This window comes from Borostomias antarcticus (assembly GCF_949987555.1).
Source record: "Borostomias antarcticus genome assembly, chromosome: 27".
Lineage (NCBI taxonomy): Eukaryota > Metazoa > Chordata > Actinopteri > Stomiiformes > Stomiidae > Borostomias > Borostomias antarcticus.
The window spans coordinates 619,608-645,246 of record NC_140260.1 but is presented as its reverse complement, the minus strand read 5'-3'; the positions used below and the strand labels follow the sequence as shown (position 1 = coordinate 645,246).

Below are 25,639 nucleotides of genomic sequence, written 5' to 3'. Positions count from 1 at the left end.
TCTCAGATCGCTGTCTGCGTGATGAGTAGAACCTGGTACGGCCCGAGCCATCTCGGCGAGTTCCAGCTCCTTCGTCTGTGGTCGTGGACCAGGACCCAATCCCCAGGAGAGATGTGATGCAGGAACCCCTCCTTAGCCTCAGGAAATGGCGGTCCTCACTCTGTTGAAGACATTTTTTAGAATTGTATTCAGTGCAAGACAATATTGTATCATATCATCTTCACATGACATGAGACTAATCTTATTTTGGGGAAAACGGTGTGTTAGTCATTTTCATAGGTCGACCAGTAAGGACTTCATGTGGAGCCAGCCCTGTGGTCTGGTGCGGTCTCCCTCTCATATACATGAGTGCCAGAGGTAGAACTTTCATCCATGACAGACCTGTCTCTGCCATCAGCTTGGTGAGCTTTACTTTCAGAGTTTGATTAGCTCTCTCCACTATTCCAGCACTTGCTGGATGATAGCTACAATGCGTTCTAAGGTCAATCTGTAGGCTATTGCAGATTTCCTGAATGACACTATTTACAAAATGGCTCCCTCGATCTGAAGAGAGTTTGGTTGGCAGGCCCCATCTTGGAATGATCTCTCTCAGGAGACTCTTTGCCACTGACAACGCTGAGGCCTGCCTGCAAGGAAATACCTCAGTCCATTTGGAGAAAAACATCAGTTAATACCAGGCAATATTTGTACCCCTGGCATGGAGAGAGTTCAATAAAATCCATCATAACATGTTCCCATGGCCCACTTGGCCGAGGATGTGCTGACAGTTCCATTTTTATCCCTTTTCCAACATTGGTTTGCATGCATATGATGCATTTGGCACAGTTTTGTTCCTCAAAAACCGTGAAACCTGGTGCATACCAATACCTGTTAACATCCTCCGTCACCCCTGTTTTTTGAAACATGATCTGGCCCGTGGGCTAGTTTGAAAGCATAATGAAAACATGAACGAGGTAGTACAGGTTTGTCATTAGGCCCTAGATACAGGTTAGTTTGGTGGTGGAAATGTGCACTTATTCCTTCATTTCTTTTTCTCCGCAGGTGGAGCAGATGCTTGTAGGTCAGAAATGTCTGCCAGGGACAGTGGAGGAATCTTGTCAGGGTCTGTGGATGGTACAGAGAGCATAGAAAGCACAGGGGAGGAAGCAGAGACAGCCGCAGCTTTTGCAGCGAGCTCTCGGAGGGTGAGGAGGGAGTCCCTGTCCTGGTTCAGCAGGGTGAAGGTGCGGTGGGACACCACACAGCTAGGGCGCCAGCAGCACGTACAGGCTCTTGAACTGAACCCGGTCCATCCCTGTACTGCTTCACATAGGGTCGGCCCGGGTTGTGCTGCTGGAGGGCTCACCTCGGCGCTCCCGCTCCCCCAGCACAGGCTGATGAAGTGCTCCGTCTGTGGATTCACAGATGAGAGAGACAAACAGAGACAAAACAGAAGAGCAAAAGGAGAGTTCTCTGGTCTGGTCTCCCTGTTCCCCTCTTTGGTCAGGAACGGTTATTCAAAATCTGTTGGAGATTCTCAGAAATATGGTTAAGCGCAAGCTCCTGCTTTGGGGAAAAAATGTTGTTATTCTGTCAGGAAAACTTAAACAGGGTGACTGTTCAAGTGTCATTTAGAGCCAGTCTGCAGTAGCCTATAGTGACATCAAGGGCAGTGTTAGAATGACTTTAACACGCCCAGTCCCCAGTCATGATCAAGGCAATTGGATTTGGCTCTAGCATTTCTCTCGCGATTTTATGAAAATAAAATAACCATATTCTCGTCTCAACAAAACAACACCCCCTAAGGGTGAAAGCAAAAATTTCCTGAAGTCAGGATAAAAATAGAGATGGGGCAAAGAAAATGACACTAAAATGAATTGGCTTCATTTACAATTAACTAATCAAAAAACTCCAGCAAAGCTTCATTTGTATAGCTAAAAATTTGTATATCTAAACCCTCCCTCTTCTGCATTTGAGGACAGAGTATTTGGGCACTGCTTCGGACAAAATGGTCTCTTCTCCGTTTCATACTTATCTGTCGCTCACAGTGAATTGGTGACATGGCGTTGGCGTTGCATCTCACGAACCCCAGATCGCCCATCTGTAGGGAAACAGGCCAGTAACCTCCATCTCCACCTCCGGTCTGTGCCCGTCTCCTGGTTCGGCATTCACCCATCACTCCCGGAACGACAGTTGTCTGTAAAAAACCACTCAGAAAAAACACTCAGGCCCGATGAATGTGCCTCAAACTATAAACATGAGATATTTAACATAACCATTTAAAAAATATAATTGGGTTATGAGATGCTGCATTCAGATTAAGACACTAGCAACCCTTATCTATTCCCCCCACTATTATGCACAACCCTTATGTCTTAAAGTCCAGGTTAACCCAGTTCAAATTTTTGTTATGAGCTTCACACACCACAGGAAAACATGTCATTAACCACCCAGCCAAATCTGAGTGATTAAAAATGTCGCTAAGTATATAAAATAAGGCTTCAAAATCGGTTAAAAATCAGCAGCATTCTCTGGTCTGAGACTGTGGGGGCGTGTCTGCTGAAGGCACCGAAGCCACACCCAATTGCGTGGGGAGGGGGTGTGGAGGGAAGAACCTGTCAAATAGTACCGTTCTCTGGTCTGCATAGTCACACTGGCACGCCGTCTCTTTTGTGGTAGGAAGGCACAGCTTTGTGAAAACAGGAGGAGTTGAAATTACACTTGTCTAATGAATCAAACGCACAGATGCTTCCTCCTAACCTACCTCCTGACAAACACAGGTAAAACTGTAGCTACTCTATACCAACGCGCCAGTGTTACTGCCCTTAGATGCAAAATACAAAAACAGGCAACGAGGAATGTATGAGTCTGTCCCTATTTTCTCCCTGCCACCTCCGGACCCATTCCTATCCCTCCCAGGCGATCCTGTCGTCCCTTGGGATCAATGGAAAAAGTTGTTTAAAATGTACCTTTTAGTCACTGGCTTGAACAGCGCTGATAGCGCGAAGAAGCGTACTACCGGAGTTGATAATCGGGACAGACTCATCCACTCTCGTTGGCAATGTTATGTGTGAGAATATTCTCACACATAACATTGCCTACGAGAGTGGATGAGTCTGTCCCGACGAGCACTCGGCTTCAACTTTCCCTCTCATATCCAACAGAACTGGAATGTTCAGCCAGTAGCCGCCGAGCACCGCTTCACTGGGAGAGGGTGCGTCTTTCTCCAGCTGCAGCTGGTCTACCTAACCATCCCCCTCGCTCCCACCTCCCGGTCTCCCGCTGGAGAAATATACTGTAACCATTACCGGTGAACCCATACGCACATCAGGTGCCACAAATATGGCAGGCAGTTTCTGTATAGTTAACGCTTATAGTCATAATATATCATCCGTAACGTTATTTGGTGGGTGGTCGCCTGGTCGGTGCTGCTAGCTATGTTAGCTAGACTAAGGTTATATACACACTCCCATCTGAAACAAGCTACATAGCTAATGTTAGCTATAATTCCTCCTAAGATTACATAATTCATCATAGCTGACATTACCACATACATGTCAAGACATATTTTGTATATTAATAGCAGTGTATTTTCCTATTGCTTACGTTACCTAGCTAACGTTATAACGTTAATAAGCTATAAGCACACAAGGCAGCGGTGTCGGCACCAAAGGTTGATGCGACAGGAGAATGGAGGCCGGGGAGGGAGATGGTTGGCTCCGCCGAATTCACCAGGACCAGTCGTGAGTCCGTGAAACCCAAAAGCCTCATATTATAATTGCAGAAGCTTTCGGGAGTGAAATGTTTGCTGCAGAGGCGGGCGCTAGCGGTGACAGACTCTGTAACACCATGGCTCTTCAAAAATGCTAACCATTTGCTTCTCACTCCCATACTCGGGAGTGAAAGAAGCAGACCTTATCATCCCATTCCTGCTGGCATCCAGGAAGGATGCATTTTCGTTTAGATTTATGCATAGGCATTGCTAACTAAGAAAAACTAGCTAATTCTAGACTGTTGGTTAAAACTAGCTAATTCTAGACTCAAGATTGAGCAGGAAAACCGGAGATTCAAATCCGTTCTAGCTTTATATAGTGTTAGGGCGGGGATATGCTAAGAACACCGCTCTACGTCATCCGGTACCCGTTTTAAGCCCGCCCAGAAAATCCGGAAATCAAAACTGGTTAAAAACACAAAACTGGTCTAACTTCACAATTCAGTACTACACATGGTTCATCCCATTTTTACATGTTATCAGCAATGCATCACTAACACATAGAATGTGTTTTCAAGCAAATCTCTGATTTTGGTTAACTGGGACTTTAAGCTACATATCAGAAAGAGAGACAAAACAAACAACAGTTAAACAGACCAACAGCAGGTTCCAATGTCCCCAGGAAGGCATGATCCAGGCTCCTCAAAGACCTGCCGCCCAGGGTCCATAACACCTGAAAAATAAGACTCAAACACAGACTGGGTTCAATAGCAGAGGAGAAGGCCTAAAGTCAACTCCTCAAAAACACATTATCATTATATGAATGAAATTCATACAGTAGAAATGCATAAAACGAACAGCTTATGGCCATTCATTGACTATTGAAACAAAACTCCTGAATCAAACACCTATTCAAAACCCTGTCAGACTTTTGAGTTCGCTCTACATCTATTTTATCCTGTTTATTTACCTTAAAAAAATAAAACTCTCTATCTTGGCTAGTTTAAAAACTCCCTTATGGGTTGTTCAAGGGAACTCCAGCAGGTGGCGCTCGACCCCAAAATCGGAGGCTCTTCCTTCCGGACCTGTTCGGACAAAAACCTCGTAGAAAGGGGTGGCTTAACTCGTAGAGAGAAGGGGCGTGGCTAATGGCGCAACAAGTCGAGGGGGGAATCTAATTTTAAATCAGAGTTATTCTGCTGGGGAAATGGTGGAGAGACTGTTTGCTGAATCTCCTTATCTTTCCTTCCTGACCTAAAAAAACTCTCTCGTGCTACTCTCCCAAATCTTAAAAACAGACCAGTCTAGAGAATTAACAGGCTTTTCCCTTAACCCTCTAGCTGAGCCCGAATCTTAGAATTTAACACCAAAATGTCAGATGTGGATGTAAGAAATCGAAAATACTTTAGCACATAACGAAATCTGCCACAAACGCTCGCAGAAATATGCTTCAGTGCAACAATCACATCAGGCTAGACGTTTGCAGTAGAATTCTGTTACATCCTCTAGCCATATGGTATTAGCCGGGGTTACATTGACACCTAGTGGTGCTCCCAAAATGTTGCATGTATGACCCGGAAGTTGTCTTTGGCAGCGCAGGGAAATTTAAAGAAACAAATCCCTAATAACCACGAACCTAGAAACCCCAAAACAGCAATGAAAGGAAACCTTATGGTTAACTCACGGCGGGAAAGAATACAATTTCGAAAGAAACAAAGACACATTAAAATTCGCTTAGTACTCACCCAGTCAGCGAAGTGCTTTGTTCTCTTCTGGCTCAATGGCGGAACACCGGGACAGTGTTTTCCTGCGTCTCCTAGGCAACCAGCTAGCCTACTGGAAATCTAGCAGTTACGAATATTAACAGTCTAAAAGTGTACAAAAATACTTACAATACTTTTTACCTGGATCCATGGCGCGCGTAACAAACATACAATCAAGAGTTGAGGCTCAACAGTAAACACATAAGACGAACAAGACGAAAACAAAGGCCCACGTTTATAAACATGCCCGGCTGCACCAGCAACTTGGTCAGAGCCAAACCTAGTTTTAGGTCCACCAAACACTGTACAGCCACTTGGTCAAAGCTAACGCTCGTTAGGTTCACCAAGCCACCCGGGATCAAAGGGGAAAACGTTTCTCCAAGAAACGCGGATTGCAAAAACTCTCAATCTTCCCCCGTAGCTACCATCTCGTTGGTAATCGTTCTTCAACGAACATCAACAATCACTTCGAAGCTATATCTCCGTTGAGCAAAACTCTCTCAACGGGCTCTGCGGTTTTAATCTCATCCGCGACCGGCCAAAAGGGAACCTGTTCTGTGCCAACTCTTTGGCGTATTAGACCAAAACTCACACTTCTTCTGAACACTGCTTAACCCTCGTAACGAAACAAGGACGAAGTCGAAGGACAATACGATATAAAATCTATTGCTGTTCACATCTCCTTAGATAGTTACTTACTAAATACCCACGCTGGGGTTTTCTGTTTTCAAACAATCCAGACCAACAAGCTGAACCAAATCAAGGCAAATACAACTCAACCCATAAGAGGGTTCGTTTAAACGTACCTGTGAGCTTCAAGAATCCAGTGTAAGAACTGAGGAAATAATCTCAGCGTGCGCTCTAGCGCAAGAGAGAAAATTGATTTTCCAAAACCCACTATGGACCCGACACGTCTGTCGATCAGTTCATCCACTGGAATCCCGGCAACACGCAGGCAGTGCTCCCATTCCCGTTCGCCAAACTGTGATAGTATTTTAGACTGGTCTAGTCCAAAGATTTACCAAGATACGTTCAAAAGGTTGAGTCTGGTTTATTGTGGAAAACATTACGAGCGCAAGGACTTCCTGAACAACGCAAACAAAGGTGGTTTGTCAGAGAAGTGAAGTCAGTCACTTCGCTCTGGCTTATATACAGATTGGCTAACTCATTGCACGTCATGTGAAATGGCAGGCGTGGCCAAGAGTATAGACATGTGAAACAAAGAAAACAAAGGTCTGAATCAGGATGAGGAAGACTAAGGTGGGGCCCTTCTGACTTAAAACAAAGAGATGAGGAAGAGCTATGCAGAGTGTGTTTACAATTACAAAGGGGGGAGACTGAAACTGGGGTTTGCAGGGGACTTGGGGGAAGGTGATGAATTACCAGGACAAAGGTTTAAGGTGTTTGGATGTAAATTCCTGGACAAGAGTTCCTGTCCCCTCCAGAGCAAGTGCTGCAACAGCTGTTCGTGCGAGCAGTGGATGAGGAGGAAGAGTCCCCAGAGCAGTTCTTCCCCACTCAAGCGACGGGGCCCTGTCTGGTCGACCTGACCAAACTGTCACCTTGGCAACAGGCTGACCTGAAGCCTCTCCTGGGCCCTGAGCTGTTCCAAGAGAAACCTGGCTTCACCACTCTAACCCAGCATAACATCTACCTGAAGGAGAAAACTCCGGTTCGCCAGAAGAGCTACAGAATTCCAGAGAGGCTGCTACCAATGCTGAAACAGGAACTGCAGGTGATGTTGGAGATGGGTGTTGTTGAGCCTACGAGTAGCGAATGGTGCAGTCCGGTTGTGTTAGTGCCAAAAAAGGATGGGTCTCTGAGGTTCTGCATTGACTTCAGACACATCAACGCAGTATCAACATGGGACCCATACCCGATGCCACGGATTGATGACCTCTTGGAAAGTGTGGGTAGGTCGAAGTTCATATCTACACTAGATTTGAGAAAAGGATATTGGCAAGTGCCATTGGCTCAGGAGGCCAAGGAGCTGACAGCCTTTAAGACTCCATTTGGAATGTATGCATTCACAGTGATGCCGTTTGGTCTGCAGGGGGCGCCAGCAACTTTTCAGAGACTTATGGATCAAGTGCTCAGGGGGGCCTCAGAGTTCTCGGCAGCGTATCTGGATGATGTGGTGGTGTTTAGCCAGTCCTGGGAGGACCATGTGACTCACCTTGGGAAGGTGCTTCAGAGCATCAGGAATGCTGGCCTCACCATCAATCCACGGAAGTGTACCTTTGCTCAGCAGGAGGTTGAGTATCTGGGGTATGTAGTAGGGGATGGAGTCATTAGACCACAAGTGGGCAAGGTGGAGGCCATCCACTCCTACCCGGTGCCCACTACCAAGAAGAGGGTGAGGTCCTTTGTGGGACTAGTGCAGCGATTTTAGAATTAGATGTATTTATTGACAACTGTAATATGGAGTATGGGATGGCAACAATAATGATGATTGCAACGGTTGCAGGCTGTGTTGGGCTCTCGGCGGGGTCGGCCAGCTCCGCCTGCAGAGGGGAACGACATTAGTAAGCGAGGGAGCGCTCCCGTCTTAAACGGAAGGTACGGTAGTTTATGGCGCTGCATGTAGGAACACTAGGAAAACATTGATGATCCATATGAAAAGTGAACATGGGGATTTAATAGTTTGGGCGCTACAATATTTGTTAGAGATGAAAGTATTGTTTGCTTACCTCTGATCTCGTCCTCTAGCTCCTGCGGTGTTCGGGCAAAAGAATCCCGGGGGAGTCTGATCGCCGCCTAAATGGTTCCGGAGCAATCCACTACGGGGAATGTCAGGGGGGGAAGTAGAGAAGTGGACAGGGGGGTAAAAACTGGTGTACATTTTGTGCAGAGGCACACGGTTGTGTAAATGGAATGGGGAGAGGGAATGTACTTACCTGTTTGAATTCTTTGTCTGTAACTTTATGTAGTATGGAACTGCAAAATGTTTGTATAAGAGTTCTCCCCCTGTAATGGAGGGCGTCCAGCTGATTGCCTGCCGGCACCTATAAAAGGAGCCCGGTTTGTCATTTTGGGAGGGTTGGTCAATGGTGAAGGGCTGTTGCCCGTTGTTGTCGTCGGTTCCACCATAATTAAATGCCACCTTGGGCTGCATGGATTTTGGTCTCTTGCCTCTTCACTGAATCCTCCAACCGCCATATTGGCCTTCCAACAAGGAGGATTTGTGGAAGAGGTGTATAAGTCCTGCTCTTTTATTCTTTTGATATGACCCAAGTAAGTAATTGAATAAGTTACAACAGCAATGCCAACAAGTAGCAATAAATAATTTAATAGGTTGTTCATGCATATACAAATCCTTTGCAAATCAAAGAGGTGTATCTAATAAACTTTGAAGGGCCCTAGCCTATAGAAAAAATAGCTTTATTCAAACATTTATTTGTTTATGGTAAGTGAGGATAAAAAACATTAATAATCCTTTTTATTCAAAGTAGTGTTGCTACCATTTGTTCAAGCATTTTTATTGCACATACTGTGTATTAGGGAAGCTTGTCACAGGCAAGGCAGCAGTACGTGACAGCGTCAACACGAAGGGGCTCACGGCTTGTGCTGACCAGCTTGGTGAAGTTCTCCTGAACATCTTCAGCTTGAGTCTGAAAGTGGAAAGAGTCCCAGAGCGATGGAAAGCATCCTGCCACAGGGCTGGCAGCACTGTGAAGACCAGGTCTTCTCAAGTGACTTCAACGCCATCCAGCCCTGATTTTTGGGAGATAAGGTACGGACAATGCGGGCGGATGGATTATAGACTACTTGACTGGCAGACCACAATATGTGAGGTTTCTGGGCTCTGTGTCAGAGAGAGTGTTCAGCAACACAGGGCCCCTCAAGGGCCTGTCCTGGGTCCCTTCCGGTTCACACTCTACACATGGGACTTCCAATACAACTGGGAGACATGCCACCTGCGGGAGTTCTCGGATGACTCTGTTATTGCTGGAAGTGTAAGAGGACATGGGGAGGAATACAGAGGCCTAGTCGAGGATGTTGGTGTGTGGTGTGCACAGAAGCACCTGCAGCTCAATGTGGGGTAGACCAGGGAGATGGTGGGGGAGTTCAGGAGGAACAAGGCTCCATTTATCCCCATTTCCATCCAGGGGGTTGATGTTGATGTGGTCTAGTCAGCCTACGTGTGCATCTGGACAACTTGCTAGAATGGGCAGGAAACACATCTACAAGAAGGGACAGAACAGACTCTACTTCCTGAGGAAGCTCAGGTCCTTTGATGTATGAACTACCACTCCTCTTCAATACTGACCATGCTCCACCAGTCTCGTGTAGTGAGCGCCATGTTCTTTGCAGTTGTGTGCTGGGGCATCACTATCAAAACAGCTAATGCCAACAGGATGGACAGGCTGATCAGGAGGGCGGGCTCTGTTCTCGGAGTCAGCCTGGACTCATGGACGCACCGCAGTACATGACACTGGTCAGGCAGAGGAGCGCCTCCAGCTGAAGAGTGGTCCTGCCACAGTGTTCCACACATGGATGTATTAAAAGAACGGTTCCACAGAGCGCTTCCATAGGTCCTTCCTCCCAGCCGCCATCAGGCTGTTCAATGCATCCCCTGACTGGCTGGACACTATGGATCTGAGCAGCTTGGAGGGAACTGAGACTTTTTTAATGCTCAGACATTTTGGACAGGATAAATAAACTGAAAAGCGATCTGGTATTTTTTTGCGTAATATTGGTCCAAAAAATGAAATGAAATGAATGGAGGTGAATGACCGGCCTACCTTCAGGATCACTAATCTATCTATCTATCTATCTATCTATCTATCTATCTATCTATCTATCTATCTATCTATCTATCTATCTATCTATCCATCGATCGATCGATCGATCGATCGATCGATCGATCTATCAATCTATCTATCTATCTATCTATTTATCGATCTATCAATCTATCTATCTATCCATCTATCCATCTATCCATCTATCTATCTATCTATCTATCTATCTATCTATCGTAAGTAGTAAGTACTGTATCTATTTAAATGGGGCCTTCATTTCTAAATCTATATGAAATGAGAAGGAAAGTCAGTCAAACTCAAGTTCAAGAACATTTGCTCTTGCTCCAAGTCACATAGCCTATAATTCAAAGGTGTTTGAACTTCAAGTGACATCAGCATTGATCCTTAGCCTTGAAAAAGCCACTCACAATTTCCTCTTTCACCTAAACACATGACACCCAAGCATGTGTCTCAGTCCTGTTCACTGAGATCCCAATAGACTCTGTTTACACTTCGCAGAGCTCATACATCTGTTTACAAAAATTTGCCAGCACCTGCAGTAAATCAAACGTGATAAGATTTAAATATTAAGGTTCTTTATTTAAATAAGGCTCTAAATAAGAGAGATAGGAAGAAACAGCTGTGGCTTTAAGTGTCAGTGGAACAGAGTTTGCAGCTGTGGTGAAGAATTCAGGAGTTCCCCTCGCAGGAGTGTGGGGAGGCAGTTTGTGTTTGAAGCCGCTGATTATGTTCCAATAGATTTGTTAATGTGTGGTGTATACACGTTGCAAACAGTCTCTTTAATCAAAAGCAACTTTATTTTGTAGTCTAAACAGTTGTGTATCTTAAGAAGACTGGCTGTTGTATTTAAGGGCTATGTGTTGAATTATCAGAACCAGAAAATTATGGAAAAGGACAAGATTGTTGTCATGGTTCTGTGATCCAAATTGAATTCCTCTTCTGTATAGATTTTTTTTTCAGGTTCAGTTGTTTTCTCCGTGTTGTATTAACTCATAAAGGGGCCCCACTCTACCCTCTACATCTCTGTGAAACATATCTGGTAACCGTCAGGAGCAAACGTTCACAGCCAATCAGTGATAAGATTTTCTGATTGGACTAAATTATTGGCTAGTCAAATAATGGGGCCCCGCAATGCTTCGTCCGTGGCAGGGGACCAGAGAGGTACTGTTTTGTACACTGATTAAATAAACAGAGTAAAAGCTGATATGTTGAACTCCATATAAATACACAGAGGAGGATGAATGACATGTCAGATCCTTCAGACAGTGTCGCTCAAGTGATGCTTTTGTTTCAAAGGGTGTGATCATGTCCAGGTGCTTCCAATTTAGATGAATGACATCATTTCCTGAATCGTTCAGCTAAATCTGAGGGCCTCAAGTGTATATGGTATGTTACTCAACTTGGACTCAACATACACACATACACACACACACACACACACACACACACACACACACAACCCCACCCCCCCAACCCCACCCCCACACACTCACTCTGGTTACCGTCCCACACTTTCGTCTGTTCTAACCCTGCTGTAATAACAAGTAGAAGTGGGCTTCACTCTCTGGCTGTAAACCTGCACAGCACGTTTCAGCCTTGTTCCATGCCTGTTTGCAGTGAGCCTGAATTCCTGTTTTATAGTGAAGGAAACATTTAAGAGTTTTTAAGTACCAACTCTAACAAACATAGCCTAAACACAAACAAAACCATGATGATGACAAGATTTGTAACAGACATATTTGCTCCCAGAAACTATACAGTTGTATATTAAGGGTCTTGGCATGAGTTTTCTCATTGCACTGTGCTAAGAAGATAGTGCCTCAGGGTGTGTTTGCTGCATCTGGATAGTGAATAGGTGTAATAAAGGAGAATTGATTTAGATGGGTGCTGTTTTACCGTGTTTGTCAAACCAATCTCAAGGGCGCAAGGGAGTTTTACATTCCCCATCTTAACACTGTGAACTGGAGTGGATTTGGGGGTGGGACTCTGTGGGTATACTGTAGGACATTACCATGCATCTCAAATAACCAACCTTTCACTTTTAGTGGCCCACTTTTCTATGTTTATATCCATCTCACCCTTTCAAATCCTTGAACAAAACACTCTCACGTCAGGGACAGTTAGTGTACATGTGTTAGCTACATCCTAAAGGCTTTTTTAACAATGGAAAGGACAGAATCTATGTGATTAATGGGAAAGCAACACCCCTGCTCTTCAAATAGAACATGGTTTCAGATTAGGTTGATGACTAACCAACCAGCGCTATTTTATCACTCTTAATCCAGTGAGGAGGGAATCCCACTCTTAATCCAGTGAGGAGGGAATCCCACTCTTAATCCAGTGAGGAGGGAATCCCACTCTTAATCCAGTGAGGAGGGAATCCCACTCTTAATCCAGTGAGGAGGGAATCCCACTTGCCCATCATAAGCACTGGCCTCAGTTCCACCGTCCGTCTTTGAGATTGTGAATGAGCTGCTGCTGAAGCCACCCAACACATGTTTGGCATGTGATGCACTCACAGTTAATGACTCACACAGGCTGGTGAAGTGCATCTGGATTCAATTGGTTGTCCATGAACTGATTAGCTCCCCTGAGAGTGCATTCAGAATTCTACTCAGACAAACTCATTTTCTCTGTCTGTCCACTGGTGGTCCAGTTATCTCTGATGTTTCTGACACAGTGGGCGACGAAATGGAGCGACACCAATGTTCTGAAGCCGTATTATCTTTCTTGGACTTGTTTGATATTCTGTAGAGTTGTAATACCATATATAATAATAACTCCCTAAGCTAATTCACACTCACATTATATACAATACAATATGTTTCTGAAAACATTTCTTTGACATGTTTGACATGTGAGATTAAAATACTAATAATACTAATAATACTAATAATACTAATAATACTAATAATACTAATACTACTACTACTACTTCTAATAATAATAATAATAATAATATAATATCCATTCCCCTTTAGTCTAAGTATTCCACACTCATAACCGCACCAGCACCACAAAGGCTGGTATAACACAATAAAATGAATGCTGATATATTGAGATAAATGTAACACTGTAATATCAGCCAGGGCCTCTCTGCACATTCAGTAGAGTCAGCAATAAACAAATAAATAAATAGAAAACTATTGTTATACTGTAGGTGTGGTCTGAACTCTACTGACCCAAGAGGAGCCCTGGAGGGCTGGTGCGGTGCTAAACATGTTACCGTTTGATTTACACCACTACAATGATAGGCCCCAGACTGGAGATGACACAATACTTTATCAGTCATACCACATAATTTCTGAGAGATTATTGTCACATCATGTTTAAGTAGTTTAATTAAGTAGGTTAATTTGTCATATGGGACAATACTGTATATACAATGAAATACTTACTTGAGAGCTTCTCTCACATAGACAATACAGTAAATAAAAAATACTAATAAGAAAAGTAGGAGCAATATAGAATACAAAATATAGAGGTCCGGGATATAAAATATAGTATACAATATGAGTGTAAAAAAGAGCTAAATATTGAACGTTTTTAAGAAGACGGTGGGTCAAGAGTTCAGTTTTGGGACATTCTGAGCCAATACAAAGTAACAGTGCAAGCCAACACAAACTAAAGCCACCACATAGAAAATAATCAGAGAGCCTATTTAGTTAAGCGATGTAATTTACAGACGATTACCCCATACCCTACGACAAATGGAACTGAAAGAAGTCAACATGGAAACCATCTTCTGTGGCAGTGAACACATGTGCCGGATAGGCAAATTAGTTCCACACAGATTTTTCTCTGGTTTTCAGGTCAAAACACAGGTCTCATTTAACATAGTAGGCTATCCCACAGTTTGTTTGATGTCTTTGTAAACTTTAACTTTGCAGCTGCAGCTGTAAACTCTTATTTTTGTTTCAGGGAGAGAGACTTGAGAAACACTCCAACATGGAGGGGACTAGGGGCCTTCTGGCCCTCTTCATCCTAGCAGCATGTTTTTTGGTCAACGGTGCGCAAAAAACAGGTAAACGTGAGTTTTTTTGTTTAATCTGCAGTACTCTAGTGCAAACTCAAATATTCAGTCACTGAATGTGAGAAACAGATTTGCCACTGAAGCAACATTTATTATGATCCTTTTGAAGATCAGAGGAATATCATGTCTCTTGGCTGATTTTCTCCCTTCATTTTCTGACTCCCTTTCTCTTCCAGTCTGTACAGAAGAGGCAGTGGCCGATATTGTCTTTCTGGTGGATGGATCGTGGAGCATAGGTACTGAGAACTTCGAGCAGATCCGCCAGTTTCTGTCCACCCTGGTCAACGGCTTTGAGGTCGGAGCTGACCACATTCGCATTGGCCTGGTCCAGTACAGCAACAGTCCGGAAACAGAGTTCCTTCTCAACTCCTTCCAGACCAAACAGGATGTCCTCCAGTACATCAGCAAGTTACCATACAGGGGAGGCGGAACCAAAACCGGTCTAGGCTTGGACTTCATGCTGAAGAATCACTTCACCGACCAAGCCGGGAGTAGGGCCAATGAGGGCGTGCCCCAGATTGCCGTGGTGATCACTGATGGTCAGTCACAAGACGATGTGGAGCCACACGCCCAGGATTTGAAGAGGCGGGGCATCACACTGTATGCCATCGGAATCAAAGATGCGGATGAGATTCAACTGAGGGAAATTGCCAGTGATCCGCTCGACCAGCATGTGTACAGCGTGTCGGACTTTGCCGCATTGCAGGGGATCTCCCAGAGTATCGTCCAGGTGCTGTGCACCACTGTGGAGGAGGCCAAACGCCAGGTCACCGTGGTGACCGACGGTAATGCTTCTAAATACTACACCATGCTCCATCAATCAGCTGAGGGGCTGATGAATTTACCATTTTTAATAGTGAAATATTTATAAAGTTCCCTTGTTGATCTACTTCAAATCCATTGTAATTAATATTAACTATCATTACAATGACATTTAAGATGATAAATGTCTCCTCTCTCCTCTCCAGAATGTCGCACTGTGGCCGACATTGTCTTTCTTGTGGACGGCTCCAGCAGTATCGGGACTGAGAACTTTCAGGAGGTACGAGCGTTTCTCCACAAGTTCATTGGGAGGCTGGAGATCGGAGAGCAGAATGTGCGCGTGGGACTGATCCAGTACAGCGATGAGCCCCATCAAGAATTCCTACTTGCAGATCACATGGATAAACGATCCCTGATAGAGAAAGTGGACAATCTCCCCTACCGCACAGGTGGCACCTATACTGGCAAAGCCATGACCTTCCTCCAAACGCATTACTTCAATAAGGCTGCCGGAAGACTCACAGACCAGAGGGTACCGCAGATCGCCGTGGTGATCACTGATGGAGATTCATCTGATGATGTGGTGGCACCTGCCCAGCTTCTTAGAAATCAGGGGGTCATCGTGTTTGCCATCGGAGTGGGGCAGGCCAATAATGTTGAGCTTGAGGCTATCGCTAACAGACCTCATGAGCGATTCCTGGTCAACATTCATAACTACCAAGCCCTTCAGGGACTGTCCAGGCAGGACGGCTTACTGCAGACCGTGTGTGTGTCCATGACAGACCAGAGGCAGGGTAAGGAAAAGCATCTCTAATAACAAACGTGTTATAGCTGTACAGTAATGTTAGAGATGTTTGAGTGAGAGGACAATCTGTTTTAGAGTGACTATTTTAGAGTGAAGCTACAGTATGGCCAGGTATTTCACAGCTGCGCAACTCTCTCCGTCTTTCCATTACTCTAATCCCATATTATTTTTGACCATGATACTGTATTTAACTCCAAGCTAAGCCAAGACATTGAACTTTGAGAAACATAAGTTGTCTGCAAACAATTCTTAATGGTAATCAAAATGGTCAGACCATCCAAAACAAAACATGTTCTTTCATTGAAATTGCCATCCAACTAAGTCAGGTGAGTCCGGTGGGAACTGCATTAATCTATTTCTGTTCTAATATTTTCTTTTCTAGCCATGGCCGCAACGTTTGCAGACATTTTCTTCCTACTGGACAGTAGCATGGCACTAGCAGACTTCCAGCAAGTTAGGAACCTTCTTATCCGACTGGGGACCCAAATGACTTTGGGTGCAGAGGCAAATCGCTTCGGTCTGGCGCAGTTTGGCCAAACAGTAAAAGTAGAGTTCCTTCTGAATGCCAACCCAACGAAGGAGGAGACCATTTTTGCACTGCGGCGATTCCGGCTTCGCGCAAATGGGTCTCGTAATCTGGGCAGCGCTTTGGAGGTCGCCAGCAAACAGTTTTTTAATGCTGCAGCCGGGGGCCGTGCTGACCAAGGATCCCGTCAGTATCTGGTTGTGGTAACGGGTGGAGCTTCGAAGGATGAGGCGATTAGGACATCACGTCTGGTCAAAGCTGAAGGAGTGACGGTTGTGGCAGTTGGGCTTGGCACAGCAACCCTTCAGCAGCTGAAAACAGTGGCCACTGCTCCATATATGTACCAGAGTGCAAATATTGTACCTGCCTTGAAGAACGTCTTTGAGACTGAGGAGGAGGCAATCACTTTGAGTGGAGGTGAGGGAATCCCATATAGCAAATACTTCAATATTCAACAGCAAATTAAGAATTAAGTGAGGCTATATGATGTTTTAATGTTTAACCAAATAATTTCTAAGTATGATGACAATAACCACACCCACACATATGTTTTCCCACATGCAAAATGTTTTGTTGATGAGTTTGGTTGAAGGAATACATACAGCATAGAGATGTCATGATAACATACATTTTGTAGTCGATACTGTAGCCAAGGGGTGGGGTGGTAGAGAACTTGCCCCGAGTGGGGATCGAACCAACGACCCCACGCTCCCAAACCAACCAACTCGCTAACTGCAACACTAAGAGAGCTAACTCACTTGGCTGAGCTGTTAATAGAGATTAGAGGGTCGTTACAATACCAATACTGTACCTACCAGTGAAGTTTCATGATTCTTGATACCCAATTCGATACCACGTCAAGAAAAAATAAGTATTTTAACCTTCAAATATTCCTTTATCGTGACATACCTAATACATTGCAAATGAAATGCAATAGACAGCTCATCGAAGATCACATATTAAATATATCCTTGTTTGTTACAGATTGCAGATCAGCTAAAGTGGCAGACATTGTATTCATCGTTGATGAGTCAGGTAGCATCGGACAGGCTAACTTCAAGCTGATTCGTACCTTCCTGCGTGATATTGTGGATGGCTTGGATGTGGGTTTCAACGAAGTGAGAGTGGGCATGGTCCTCTACAGCGACAGGGCCACTGCCCAGATCTACCTCAACTCCTTCAATCATAAGAATGAAATTCTTCAGTTCATCAAGATCCTCCCGTACCGCGGGGGTGGCACAAACACCGGTGCTGCTCTGCAGTTTGCTAAAGAGAACATATTCATTAAGGAGAGGGGAAGTAGAAGTGGCCAGAACATCGAGCAGGTAGCAGTGGTCATAACCGATGGCGCGTCTCAAGACAACGTGAGCCCTGCAGCTGCTGAACTTCGTAGATCTGGCGTCAAAATCTACACCGTTGGCATCAAAAATGCTAATGAGACTGAGCTAAGACAGATCGCTTCTTACCCCTACCAAAAGCATGTTTTTATTGCGGATGGTTTTACCAAGCTGAAGAGCCTGAAGCAGAACCTGCAGAAGAGTATGTGCTACAATATCATCCGCTCAGCCGCTAGTGACTTTGCCATGGCAGAGACCATCAAACAAGGTTGGAGCCAATCAGAATCTTCTTTATGAGATGATAGTAAAGACAATGGGCCTCATTCACCAATATCTTCTTAAGTTCTGTTCTTAAATTTCTTCCTAAGAACGTTTCTAAGGAAAGCTCCCGTCTGATTCACGACGTGTTCATAAACCGCTGGAGGAGTTCGCACCTGCCTGCGAATCTCATGGTTTCTCAAGTTCAAAGCTCGTGGCCGCTCACATGAATTAGCATAGGTCAACTCCCCGCCAGCCCCATATAAGGATATGCAACTACAGGGTCGTGCGCAATGTCACTTCTCTGAATGAATACCAGTCATTCGTGCACACGACTCGCCAGCTTTTCGATAGCATAATGGTTTAGGTGGGGTTGTGTCAGGTGCGTTAGCATGTCAGAGGACTGCATTTCGAATCCAGCGTAGGCAATCAAAATCTGATTTTAATTCAGCCAAGTAGGCCTCCTACTATGACGAATTTGCCTTGGTGCATAAACATAGCGAGGCAGAACAGTGCAAAATGTCAACGTGATAGAATACAATAGCCTACAGTCTACAAAAATGAAGGCTATATAGCCTACACAGCTGTGAACGCTAGCAGTTGACAAAAGAGGTACCCTACTTATCTGATCTTATCTACATACTGTATAGAAATGGTCCTTATTGTGTTATTTGTAAATTGAGTATTAGAGTTTCATCTGTAATGACCATAGCCTTGGAGCCGGCAGCAACATTTCACTGTGACTGGACATTAGGCTGCATGTGACAAATAAAGGAATCGTGAATGTTTAACCTTGAGGAGAGATATGCAGGCTACTGGAGGGGGGCCGGCCTGCCCACCGTTGTCCAAGTTCGACCAGCGCGTTGGTGCCATAATAGGGACAACAGCACTGTTGGGTGTGCGCGCCGCTGGCGATATGGATACAGACACCAGGGACACGGACTACCACCCCCTCTCCGCAGCAGACTCTCCGTCTAGCGCACTAACACACATCCAACTGTAGAATTGAGGTGACCGCAATCACCAAATGATGAAATGGTCATGGATTTGTTGGTATTATATGTAGGCCTATACAGCGAAATCTCACGGTGCTTTTGCAGAACGGTAAAATAATTAAAACAAAACACAACACTCATTAATTTACACCAAAACCACAAATTATTAACACACTATCTAAATATTTTATCTACATCTTCAAGATCAACACGAATAACAAGCAATTCGGAGCGAAATGATTTAAACTATGACATATCAGATATTCTGACGCACATGTTTACAATGGAAATGATGGTTATGATTAGGACACGTTATTGGGAATTATGCAAATATAATTGCATTTCAATCATATATCATCAAACTGTAGAATTGAAGTAACCGCAATCACAAATTTTGCATAGTCTAGCCTATTTCCGCACTCAAATGGCCTACTTGCGACTGCTATTCAGTGTTCGTATATTCTGTTCTTAGCTGATAACAAATCCCAGATGAGAAACCATTGGTAAATGCCAGAATTGTCTTAGAAACGGCGTAAATACAGTTTAAGAAGAAATGCTTCTTAAGAACTTCTTTACTTCGTTGGTGAATGAGGCCCAATGTTAGCATGTGAAGTCAAGGTTAGAGTCCATGCATTGAACTTGAAAATCTATAATAAGTGCAACTTAGAATTGACTAAGCTTACCATTTGGTGTGGCCTTACATCATGAGTTTTATATTAGATCAGAGAAAATATATTCTGAAAAGATTTTCTTTTTCTAGGTTGTACGGAGACAGATGAGGCAGACATTTTCTTCCTGATTGACCACTCAGGGAGCATCTTGTATAATGACTTCATGGATATGAAGAAATTCATTATTGAGTTCCTCCAGTCATTCCACATAGGCCCACAACATGTTCGTGTGGGTGTGGCCAAGTACGCAGACATCCCTGAGTTGGAATTTGACTTGACGACCTACACAGATAGCAAATCTTTAGGGAAGGCTGTTGAAGGCATCGTCCAAGTTGGAGGTGGTACCAAGACTGGATTGGCGCTTGACTCTATGGGCCCGTACTTTGAAAAGGCAGAAGTCAGCCGAAATGTCAAAGTACCACAATACCTCATCGTCATCACGGACGGGAAGTCTACCGACAGAGTAATGGAACCTGCACTGAAACTTAGGAACAAGGGGATTACAATTTACTCCATCGGGGTAAAGAATGCCAACCAGACTGAGCTGATAGAGATTTCTGGCAGTCCAGAGAAGAAATTCTTTGTTGACAACTTTGATGCTCTGTTGCTTATCAAGGATGACGTCATCACAGATATTTGCTCCCCTGATGGTAAGTAAGACTGTTTGCAAAGCACCAGTTTATGTCAGTTTACCTGTCAGTTAGAATAGATTTTAAGATTATTTTATTAGTCTATAAGTCATTACATAGTCAAGCACCTAAATACATATCAGATATGCATTTAAAATATACACCTAGTAGGTCCCTCAGGTCCTCGGGCACTGAGCTTTTAATGGTTCCTAGAGCCAGGACTAAGAGGCCTGGGGAGGTCCTAGAGCCAGGACTAAGAGGCATGGGGAGGTCCTAGAGCCAGGACTAAGAGGCCTGGGGAGGTCCTAGAGCCAGGACTAAGAGGCATGGGGAGGTCCTAGAGCCAGGACTAAGAGGCATGGGGAGGCAGCTTTTAGTTCTTATGCTCCCAGCCTTTGGAACACCCTGCCAGAGGACCTGAGAATGTCTGAGACCATGTTAATTTTCAAGCGAGATCTTAAAACATGCCTTTTTAACATTGCTTTTACCATGTAGTTTTACTCGTTTTAATATCTTAGTGTTCTTAATTTGCATTCTGTTTTTATTCTATTTTCCACTATCTTTTAATTTTTAATGCTTCATTTGTATGAATGGTGCTATATAAATAAAATTACGTTGACAATGACATAGTGGTTGACCATGATTGCAAGAGGAGCCATACTTATAACAACAAACCACATTTATTTTCTTTGTCCTCAGTATGCAAGGACGCAAAAGGGGACCTTCTCTTCCTGATTGATAGCTCAGGCAGCATCAACCCGGATGACTTCCAGAAGATGAAGGAATTCATGAAATCTCTGGTTAGGAAGTCTGTCATTGGGCAGGACAAAGTGCACGTCGGCGTAATGCAATTCAGCATCAACCCAGCGATGGAGTTCCCTCTCAAAAAATTTTATGATGTACCTAGTATGGAGGAGGCCATAGATGCCATGCAGCAGATTGGAGGAGGCACTCACACAGGCAGGGCGATAGCCGAAATCTCTGAGTACTTTGACCCACCAAGAGGGGGCCGCACAAACATGAAAAGGTTTCTGATCGTCGTGACAGATGGCGAAGCTCAGGACGAAGTGAAGCAGCCTGCTGAAGCTCTCAGGAATAAGGGGGTGCTGATCTACGCCATTGGAGTGGTCAATGCCAACACTACACAGCTGTTGGAGATCAGTGGGTCACAGAAAAGAGTGTACTCTGAAAGAGACTTTGATTCGCTCCAGCCTTTGGAGAACGAACTGGCATTGGCCATCTGTGATCCGGAGGAAGGTGAGTGCTCTGTGCTTGACCACACCACAGCTAACTGGCTGAATGCTGGCCTACATTATTGATACCACTTACTGTATTAGCATAAAAAAAACATAAGGGTTGACATTTTTCCCTCTCTTCTTCTCTCCTCATCTCTCTCCTCTCATATCAGAGTGTATAAAGACAGACATTGCAGATATCATCTTCTTGGTGGATGGCTCCACCAGCATCACCCTGGATGAGTTCCGAAGTATGAAGACCTTCATGGTGTCCGTAGTGAACAAAACTACTATTGCGGAGAAGCAGACACGATTTGGGGTCATCCTCTTTTCCACTAAAGTAGAGCCCCAGTTCAAACTCAACAAATACTTCACAAAGAGAGAGATCCGCTCAGCAATTTTGGACCTCAAGCTACCTTACGGGGACACGTACACAGGCAAAGCTCTGAATCAGTCCATAGAGTACTTTGATGCTGCGCATGGAGGCCGGCGGGCCTCCAAGGTGCCCCAGATATTGATGGTGATCACAGATGGTGGCGCTACTGACCCTTCAAGTCTGCCTGAAATGTCTGTGAAGCTGAAGAATAATGGTATCAGAGTCTTTGGCATCGGAGTGAACAGAGCTAACCTGAGCGAACTTGAGATCATGACTGGCGGCGACAAATCCAAGGTTTTCTTTGTAAATACCTTCAAGGATCTTGAGACACTGCAGACAAATATGTCTACGGTAATCTGCAAGACCGTCAAACGAGGTAGAAAGACATTCATATATCTTGGTGTCAGCAATTACAGTAGATATTGTGGATGATTTTCCGACAACTTCTGAACAGCATGTCTTATGGAAATTGCATTTTTTCGGTTTGACAATTTCTTCACAGCATGTCTTTTCCATACATTGTTTGAATAATGTGTTTATGATCTGTTTCTCTGTTCTCCTAGAATGTGACAAGCAGATAGCAGACCTGGTTATGTTGATTGATGACTCACGAAGCATCCACGAAGCGAACTTCACCATCATGAGGAAATTCATGGCGGATCTTGCCTCCAACTTTAACATCAACCAGAACTATGTGCATGTAGGGGCTGCTCAGTTCAGCAATGACCTTAAAAATGTTTTCTATCTCAACAAGATTTACAGCGAAGCAGAAGTGAGAAAACAAATTATAGGTATTGAGCACCGTTTTGGAGATGAAACGAACATCGGAGCTGCCCTCAAATCCATCCAGATATACTTCCAAGAACAATATGGAAGTCGAATCAAATCAGGCGTCTCCCAGAACCTGGTGCTGATCACGGATGGAGAGTCTACTGATCGTGTGGGAGCAGAGGCAGATTTCCTCAGGTCTATGAATATCTCCGTGTTTGTTATTGGAATTGGGGACATTAACCATGTGGAGCTTCTGCGCATTGCTGGCTCCAAAGATAGGTTTTTTACTGTAGACAAATTTATCTCCCTGGAAACGATCAAGTACAAGGTGTTGAAGGAAATCTGCAAAGATCCGCAAAATGCACCCGGTGAGTTAAAAGTCTTAACAAGTGCACAATAAACATGTTGCCCCCTATCAATGCTATATGGCCCATTTGTGTCAGTGAAGCAGTGGAAGCATGTGTGAACATTTAGGAGTCATTTGCAGCTTTATTCTGATATTATATCCATGTAAACAGGTGCGCACAAGAAAAAAACAAAACAATGCTCTGCAAACGTGACTCACTGATGTTCTAACATTTTTTAAAACAATGGCAGACAAAGATATTTCTGATGTTGGAGAAAATAAGTTACAACACCACCACTATATTTACTGCTTGCGGTGCATCATCACTGCTGTTTATGAGCAGCTGGGTTTGACAAAGCTGGAATTAGCTATGAATCAGCTAATCATCCCATTCACATCCCTTAACAGCCAAGCACAACTGCATCTATGGAAATTAATATAGCTTCTTAAAATGTAACCAATTATTTAGCTACACACAGTAGCTACTGTAGTAGTGATCAGGTTGTCTCTTGCCCCTGACAGCTTGGCTGGATATACCTACACATTACACCTACAGGAGCTTGTATGACATCCCATTCATGGGCATTAATATGGAGTTGGTCCCCCCTCCGCAGCTGTAACAGCTTCCACTCTTCTGCTTTCGTGTGGTCTCGGTTATAGGTTGCAGCATAGACATCGGCATAGGCTTCGATAATACAGGAAGCACAGGGTCTCACCTGCTATTGGATGGACAGCCCAAGCTGCAAGCCTCCCTGTCGGACATAGTCCGCTCCATGTCCACCCTGGAGGGCCTGTGCTGCGTCACGCCTGGCCCGGTGAAGGCAAACATTGGTTTCCGGGTGGTAAGCCAAGGCCCAGTGGATGACTGGAACTTCGAGGAGTACAGCGAAGACATTGTGAAGAAAGTCAAGGCCCTGCAGATAACCGGGCCCACGTTCTTCAACGCTGCTCTGCTGAACTCTTTCAAAGAGAAGTTCCAGAAGTCGAAAGCCGGTGTGAAGGTGGGACTAAGTACTTTGTCTATATTTTTCATTCAACATTTTACAGTTCAGTACTAATTCAGTAAGAAAATTAGTCCCCCAAATGCCACCTACATTCCACCCAGATACTCAGCCACCTCCACCCAGCTCTAACCTACTGTACCCCATCCCACCCAGTCCTACCCAATCCAGACTCTGTTGCTCATTAATCAATAATGTCCCATCAGGTACTTGTGATCTTCTCTGATGGACTGGATGAAGACGTACAGATAATGGAGCAAGCGTCAAAATTGCTAATTGGTAAAAACGAATCACATTATCTATATCTACTCATGTACTACATCAGAGTTCAGAATTATTATCAAAATGACTCTCTTCATGTAAATATGACAGTATACACATGGACATTGTTTCAAACATGCAACTGTGTTCACTATGCCTTACCTAGGATCTGGTGTTCATGCCCTGCTGACCGTGGCCTTGGAGGGGGTACAGAATGCCCACTCCCTCCAAAGGGTGGAGTTTGGGCGAGGATTCGGCTACAAACAGCCTCTCAGCATTGGCATGCAGAGTGTGATCAATACTATGCACAGACAAGTAGTAAGTCACTCATGTATGGGCCCCAGAGAACTACATTCACCTGCCTATTTCATTTTTCACCATTCTTAAGTTTAGTTATTTTTGTGACCCAGAAATGTCACAATCAGACCAATCCGCTTTTTTGTTGTTTTCTAGATTTCTCTAAGAGATAGCCTGAGGGATGTCCCTTGGCACCAGGGGTAGAGTTATTTCTATTTAATCTGACTGACAGCTTTGAGTGACACAGAAAAATATGCTTTGTTTAGAAATTAGGATTTAGGAATGTAAAGAGAGATTTCAGGGTGTCAAGAAAAGCAGGTCAGAATGTGTGGAATGTGATTCTTGTCTCAGCCTGTCTGGCAGGAGAAAGGAAAACTAGATTTCCAGCCTATTAGGAAATGGGAGATTAATGAAATCATCACAGGCCAGCTATGCATGTTGCAAAGTAGAGTAAAATATTGATTTGCTGATTGACATTAGCAATATGTGGCACAACAAAAGGTTCTCTGATAATGTTAACAATTGATAGCTTGTCCCATTCTTCAAGTATTCCCCAATGTTCTCCCTCTCTCTCTCTCTCCGTCTCCCTCTCTCCCTCTCTCTCTCTCCCTCTCTCCCTGTCTCTCTCTCTCTCCCTCTCTCTCTCCCTCTCTCTCTCTCCCTCTCTCCCTGTCTCTCTCTCTCTCTCTCCCTCTCTCTCTCTCCCTCTCTCTCTCCCTCTCTCTCTCTCCCTCTCTCTCTCTCTCTCCCTCTCTCTCCCTCTCTCTCTCTCCCTCTCTCCCTCTCTCCCTCTCTCCCTGTCTCTCTCTCTCCCTCTCTCTCTCTCCCTCTCTCTCTCTCCCTCTCTCTCTCTCCCTCTCTCTCTCTCTCTCCCTCTCTCCCTGTCTCTCTCTCTCCCTCTCTCTCTCTCCCTCTCTCTCTCTCCCTGTCTCTCTCTCTCTCTCTCCCTCTCTCTCTCTCCCTCTCTCCCTCTCTCTCTCTCTCTCTCTCTCTCTCTCTCCCTCTCTCCCTGTTTAGGACACGGTGGCAGAGAGAGAGTGCTGTAATGTGATGTGTAAGTGCTCCGGGCATGAGGGGATGCGTGGCCAATCAGGGAAACCGGGGCCAAAGGTGAGAAAA

General features: G+C 44.5%; 1 protein-coding gene across 1 annotated transcript in view; it reads left to right on the top strand.

The window, feature by feature from the left end:
- Window positions 1-14,165: 14,165 nt before the first annotated feature.
- col6a4a (collagen, type VI, alpha 4a) overlaps window positions 14,166-25,639 on the top strand; it is a gene marked incomplete at both ends in the record, with an annotated part of 48,643 nt that continues 37,169 nt past the window's right edge. Inside the window, 13 exons of the mRNA XM_084459304.1 lie at window positions 14,166-14,241; window positions 14,427-15,035; window positions 15,219-15,806; window positions 16,200-16,760; window positions 17,328-17,948; window positions 19,694-20,254; window positions 20,933-21,490; window positions 21,642-22,220; window positions 22,408-22,983; window positions 23,622-23,962; window positions 24,169-24,241; window positions 24,390-24,541; window positions 25,538-25,630. Coding sequence (XP_084315430.1) covers window positions 14,166-14,241; window positions 14,427-15,035; window positions 15,219-15,806; window positions 16,200-16,760; window positions 17,328-17,948; window positions 19,694-20,254; window positions 20,933-21,490; window positions 21,642-22,220; window positions 22,408-22,983; window positions 23,622-23,962; window positions 24,169-24,241; window positions 24,390-24,541; window positions 25,538-25,630 — 5,388 coding nt within the window. The remainder of the gene's footprint in view (window positions 14,242-14,426; window positions 15,036-15,218; window positions 15,807-16,199; window positions 16,761-17,327; window positions 17,949-19,693; window positions 20,255-20,932; window positions 21,491-21,641; window positions 22,221-22,407; window positions 22,984-23,621; window positions 23,963-24,168; window positions 24,242-24,389; window positions 24,542-25,537; window positions 25,631-25,639) is intronic.